The following is a 6,494-nucleotide window of genomic DNA, read 5'->3' as shown; positions in this document are numbered from 1 at the left end:
CACCCCTCTACCCTTCCCCGCCCCCAGCAGAGAAAACCGGATCATACGGAGGAAAAAAGGGTTTATTCAGGATGGAAACACGTGGCTAGTAACAAAACGGCAGTATAGAGGGGCGTTATGTAATTAATACAGTCATTAGCGTAGCAATAAATGCGAATATAGTAACTCCGAACTGAGCTTTATATGTTAATGCTTTACAAACAATTGTGAGCTGAAGAAGGGTATTCTGTCATAAAAAGGACCACAAAGTTCCAAACAGCCTCCGGACTACCAGTCGGAACTCACCATATACCAGTTCAGACTAGGACATCTTGTCTTGGGGGAGAAATGGGTTTTTTTGGTTAAATAAGGTAAGGCCACATTTTTGCCCACGTTTTGCTGATGTCCCGAGTCAGAAAGTGTTTCCAACCAGCAAGGAGAAATACGGGGGAAGCTGCTGCGGATTAGTAAGAGGCAGCGTTCCCGCTGGAAATGCTTGCACATCCACGTTTCCCGGGAATACCCACGACAATTTTGCGTTCCCCAGCTATCATGTGGCTCAGGCTTCGCGTGCGGAGGTGGGAATTTATTGACCCATGTAGGATTTGGAAAAGAGGGTGAAAAGACAAACAGATTGAAGTACAGCTCCAAAGCCTTAGGCTCAAAAGATTTGGAAGCGCCTTGTCAAAAACTGGGTAAACTTACTACATTCGTGAAAAACAAGGGAAGGTAATAGAGTTCCCAGGATTACAGCAGTGTCTAACAGGCCAAAGTTTAGAGTCAGAACCAACCTGGAACGTTTTGATCTTTGCTTTAAAGTGATTCCACAAGCCTGATTCTCCCAGTTGTTCTTCTACCACATCTTCTCAGTCCCCGATTTACCCAGGAGCTGGTGCCCATTCCTCAGGCTCCCGGCACTCTTCCCAGACCAGCACTCGGCTCTTAGGACCAACTCCCCGCTGCCAGACCTCCTAATGGTTTTTGTGCTGCTGGGGTTAAGCTCCCAGCACTGACACCAGAGTTACTGTGTCTCCAGCCAGTCTCTTCCCACCACGGTTCTCATCACCCGCCTTTTCCAGGTACCCCCAAACGCTGCTTTTGTTTCCCGCTCCGAACATCCGCTCCAGCCCTATGGCAGAAGTGAGCGGGAAGCGAGCATTCTCCTACCCACCGTACATTTATAAGGTTTCTTGGCCGTGTGGATTTTCAAATGGACTTGAAGCGTCGAGCTTTTCCGGAAGCTTTTCCCACACTCGCCGCACGGGTAGGGCTTGGCTCCAGCATGGATCCTCAGGTGGGCGCCGAGGGCGGAGCTGTGCCTGAACGTTTTTCCACACTCCTCGCACTTGTAGGGTCTCTCCCCGCGGTGGATCCTGAGGTGCACGTTGAGAGCCGAGCTCCGGCGGAAGCTGTCCCCGCACTCCACGCAGATGTAGGGCCGTTCCTCGGCGTGCGTGGTCTGGTGCTTGGCCAGCGTGGAGCGGTCGCTGCACCGCCGGCCGCACTCGGCGCACTGGTAAGGGTTGGGCAGGAGGCCGCCATGGTACATGGGCAAGGCCTTCCCCCCGTGGATCCGGCGATGAGTGGTGAGCGCCGAGCTCTGGCTAAAGCCCTTCCCGCACACCGGGCACTTGTAGGGCTTCTCCCCCGTGTGCGTTCGCATGTGGGTCACCAGCGAGGAGCTCTGCCGGAAGGCTTTCCCACACTCGGTGCACTCGTAGGGTTTCTCTCCCGTGTGGATCCTCTGATGCCGAATGATGGCCGAGCTGTCCCGGAAACGCTTCCCGCACTCCTGGCACTTGTGGGGCTTCTCTCCGGTGTGGACTCTCCGGTGTATGATCAGGGAGGAGCGGTCGCTGAAGCTTTTCTCACACCGGGGGCAATGAAAGGGTTTCTCACCCTTGTGGCTTCGCAGGTGGACGATGAGATGCGAGTTCTGGCTGAAGCTCTTCCCGCATTCGCTGCACTGGTAGTGTCTCTCTCCCGTGTGGGTCCGCTGGTGCCTGATCACGTTGGACCTCTGGCTGAAGGTCTTCTCGCACTTGTTGCACTGGTAGGGCTTCTCACCGGTGTGGATCCGCTGGTGTTTGATCAGGTCCGAGTTGCGGGTGAAACTCTTCCCACATTCGGAGCAGCCAAAGGGTTTCTCTGCCAGGTGGATCCTCTGGTGCTGGCTCAGGTATGAGCTCCGGCTGAAGCTCTTTCCACACTCGGGACACTCGTAGCTTTTCTCTCCCACCTGCTGAATCCAAATGGCAGTGTTCCCACACAGGGGTGGGTCTGGCTTCTCCCCAGGAAGGATAACCTTGCTGATGTGGGCTCTGCCACTGTCTGCGCACTCCCAGACTTCCATCCCACAGGGAGTTACCATTCCATACCTCTTTCCAAAAGATGCTTCCACCTCAATTTCTGTCTCCAGCTCCTGTTTGCGGTGCTGCCTTTGATCAGCGTCCGGGAGGGCCTCCCCTGTGAGCTTTCTGGAGGGGAACTGATGCAGTTCGGCTCTCATGGGACTTTCCTGATGAAGCTTGCCCTTCTGCGTGTTGCCCATCGCCCCGTCACCTGCTGGAGTGAACAGAGGAACTAGCAATGAGTAACACCCCCAGCTTCTCCGAGGGATGAGTCCAAACAGGGAAACCGCAGAGACCTGCCGCACGTCAGCCACCATCAGCCAACAGTGCAGGAGCCAGCCCCTCGGTGTCTTCTCCGGGCAGAGTGAGGGCACGGAGACCAAGGAGCACGGGAAAAGAGTGTCACCCAAGGATGGGTGGCCACCACGGCACGGATTGCCAAGAGGGTCTTCTGTCACAAAGTTACAGCCCTAAAGGACAAAACCTGTCGCTTGCTTCTCCTCAAGCAAGTCTGGTGAGGTTAGAGGAACATCATCACTGCTCTCCTCAACAACCCCCACCATAACAGCGTCTCTTCCTTTTGCCTGTGGATCACTGCTCTTCTTCCAGCATTCCCAGGTTTAACCAAGGAAGGAAACAGCCAACACCACAGGAACATCCACCCCTGCCAAGTAGACTATTTTCTTTCTTCTGTCCAGCCATAGCCCTTTCCCTTAAAAAGACAGCCCTACATATTCTGCAGTAAATTGTATCTAGATTTTATCTACAGAACAGATAGGCAAGGGAGTGGAAAGATAAACTGGTTTATTAATTAAGCATGGAAATGAATACTTAGACTGAAACGTTTAAAGGCTCCTGATTTTTTATTATAGTCATATGGAGAACACACCTCGGAAGTGGATGCTGGAGCGCGAGGTAAGCCGATTAGCTGGATGGCACTGCTTACGGAGTTAACATTGTCCTCTGACGTGTGGGAGGTCAGAACAGGAGGTGAATGCAGCAGGGCAAACCCCTCAGGTTTTGTTTTGGGTGGTCTGCAGATTTTTGAAGACACCACCACACCGGTTATCCCGATTCCCAAAGTTTTGTTTACGACACCCAGGGCTGAAAAACATTTGTAGTGCAAATAAAGGTATAGCAGTGGCCCAGAGCACGCACCTCAAGGCAGGAAACCAACCGATAAAACATTAAAAATACTGCCAACATGAAAGGAAGAAAAAGCCACGCTTTGGCTAGTTATACCTTGTAACACTCTCAGTATAGTCAGTATAGTCTTTGCTGAAAACTACACAGGATTTGATTTCATTTTTGAGAGGGCATTAGACACCCGAGGAGTGCGTTTCATCTCTACCGTGCCCTGCCTACGAATCTGCCTGAAAGCAGAATCTATACGGCACGGGAGCAGAAGAGGCAGGATGAGTGCAGAGCATGCAGCACAGAGCACACCACGTTTTCAGCATTTAGCTCTTCCCTTCCCACACATGCTCTGTGCAGTTTCTCACCTTGTGAGCAATCTCTCTACTCTCTCAGTGTGCAGGACTTCTGGCCAGAAAGCTGTTTCTCTTCACTCCATCCCGGTGGCTAAAGCCAAGTCAGGGACTGCAGATCCTGATCAGAGGAAAGAAAACAGATGGAGTAAATACCCGACATAGTAGCACTGCTGTAAAGTGAGGTGACAGGAGAGTAAGTGTTTAGGAGACAAAAGCAACCCAGACCAGGGAAAAATGACACCCAGAAACATGAGTCAGGGTCACAGTCTGTGCTGCGACACACACCGTGACACCGCTGTTCGGGTCCAATAACCATGGCCAGCTCACTTCGCGAAGACAGAGTCAACTGCACGTGCTAGGGAGAGCTGCCTGCCAGCTTGCTGCCTTCTCACACATGTCTGGATGTTCCTCCTGCTGCACTTCCAGATGCGCCTCCTACTGAGATCTGTGTAAGAAAAATACCGATTCCTCAAACCATTTTCTCTCCATCACCTTTCTTCCTAGTGAACTAAACGAGAACACAATGTAGTTAACGCAGTTCTGTTCCGCAGGCGGAGGAAAACTGCCGCCGTCGCAACTGGGCAGCACGTCTGGTGTCCCGTTTATGGCCTTTCCCAAAGGAGCATTTTGCTTGGTTGCTCTCCATGGCTCAGCCAAGCACACACAGGTCTGGGTGAGAGATTTTGGTCTGCTCACACGTTATCAACAGGAGCAGTCCGAAAGCAGAATTTCCTGTCCTGTGCTCCATAAAAAAACTGCAATTTGGCTGCCTCGTTCCAGATGGAGTTTACAGGGCTGGCAGTGAGCAGAAAAAAACCCCAGTCACACACACCTGTTTATGCACAACACCAAGATGATTTAGTCAGCCAACACGCAATCCCACTTCTCACGGATCTCTTTTCGGAGCAGAAGTACGCGGCGCAGGAGTGGGGTTTGTGGGATGGAAAATTAGGTCACCCATTTCTCTTTAGCGCTACATTTGTGCAGCGGTATTTGTACAGAGGCATTTTAAGATGCTGAGGGCTCAGTGATGTTCTAGAAATATAAAGGTTACAGACAGAAAATGCTAAAAACTGCACACGCGAATGCCAGCTCTTCCAATGGCGTCACACAGTTCTGGTCACGTGGATTGCCACTGTGCCACCAGGAACAAGTGCAAAATACTCACAATTGGGTGTTCGTAAGAAAAAGAAATGTAAGCCAGCATCTTGCCCTTTCAAAACGAGACACGACCTGAAGTGGCTGTGCTGTGGTGTGTCAGAAGAGGGTAGAAGTGGGTTGCCAGGCCCTCCCATGCAGAGAGGGAAGATGTCCCCACCTGCATAACACCACTGCCATAAAAGAAGGCCCCTGATATAATGGAGAGCTGGAACTCTGTTGGCTCTGCATCAGCCTGGAGTCTCATCCTTCCTGCTCCTCGACACCCCCTCCACGTGAGGTGTGTAGCACAGATCTGTCCCTAAACAAGATGGGAAACCTGAAACGCCACTCAACACCAGACATGGACGAGGTGCTGGTCCCCAGAGCAGCCATGTTGGACAAAGTCCCTCAAGCAGCATCCCAGCTGATGAGGTACCCTGGTCCTTACGAGGCCAAAAGAAGAACGAGAGGCGTGACTGTAGCACGGGTAGGCCACACCGGGCTCCTGTGACACGGACAGAGAGCCCACACAGGGGCTGCCCCATGATGGCCATGGCTGGCCAGGGCTGGGTGAGCCACCACTGATGCCACAAGCCTGGGGGAGGCAGGAGAGACACGGAGAACAGACAGCTGCCATGGATGTCAACCCCGGGGAATCCAAACACCCTCCGGGGGGGACTCTCCCAGAGTCTGGACCCGGTGGCACAGCAAGGAGGAGGAGGGCAGGCCCCGTTGCCACAGGAGATGGGCCGTATCCAAGCACAGCCTCATGCAGGTGGCCACCCCTGCCTTCCCCACACAAAGCCAGTGCTGGGCAGCGTGCACGCCCGGCAGCGTGCAGGCCCAGCAGAGGAGGGAGGCACAGGTGGGAAGGAACACAGGGAACAAAGGTGTCTATGACATCATCAGCCAGGCAGCCTGCCGCAGCCCTCCCAGGTGGACCCTGCGAGGCAGACAGGCGAAGCGGCAGAGGGGACACCCTAGCAGCGTGAGTCCTAGGCTGTTACAGGCACTACTCACAGCGTGATGCCGGCCACATGGGCTTGTCTGGTTCTGTCTGGTGAGTAGGAAACGTGTCCACTTTGAGACAGGTTGTGAGGAAGGGTGGCTGACCTGGCTGCTCCCCATTGCTCCTCAGCTTCTCCAGTTTGGAGGTGAGAGCACCCTTGAATGCCTGAGGTGCAAAGATCTTGGGTGCTTAAAATGGTGCCACTCTTCACCCACTGAAGCTGATATTTTATCCATCAAGGAGGGCCAGAGTGACCCAGGAGCCAGGGAGGAGGAAAGATGGAGATTGGAGATGCGATGATGGGGGCAGCTGAGCACATAAACCAGACATCTGGACTCGACCAGCGGGGCCAGGAGGGAAGGGCTGGCCCAGTGAAGCGACAGGGGAGGCAGGAGAAAGAGGTCTGAGAGGACCTGGGTTAAAGACAGACAAAAAGGGATATGGCTGGGAGAAATGGATAGAAAGGCCAGGCTGCTCTGGCCACATCCTAGCAGGAGACCATGGAGGGGTCCCATATCCCCCAGT

The 6,494-nt window shown here is 53.3% G+C and overlaps 1 protein-coding gene across 1 annotated transcript; it reads right to left on the bottom strand.

Moving 5' to 3' along the window:
* Positions 1-1,150: 1,150 nt before the first annotated feature.
* On the bottom strand, positions 1,151-2,530 carry LOC104506481 (zinc finger protein 883-like; the record flags this gene model as incomplete). Its single annotated transcript, XM_010147442.1, has 1 exon — positions 1,151-2,530. A coding segment is annotated over exon 1 (1,380 nt), but the record flags the coding sequence as incomplete, so codon positions are not given.
* Positions 2,531-6,494: the final 3,964 nt, after the last annotated feature.

The sequence above is a fragment of the Eurypyga helias genome, unplaced genomic scaffold (assembly GCF_000690775.1).
Source record: "Eurypyga helias isolate BGI_N326 unplaced genomic scaffold, ASM69077v1 scaffold45142, whole genome shotgun sequence".
Classification (NCBI taxonomy): Eukaryota; Metazoa; Chordata; class Aves; order Eurypygiformes; family Eurypygidae; genus Eurypyga; species Eurypyga helias.
Note: the sequence above shows the minus strand (reverse complement) of the source record. Positions and strands in the feature narration are given on the sequence as shown.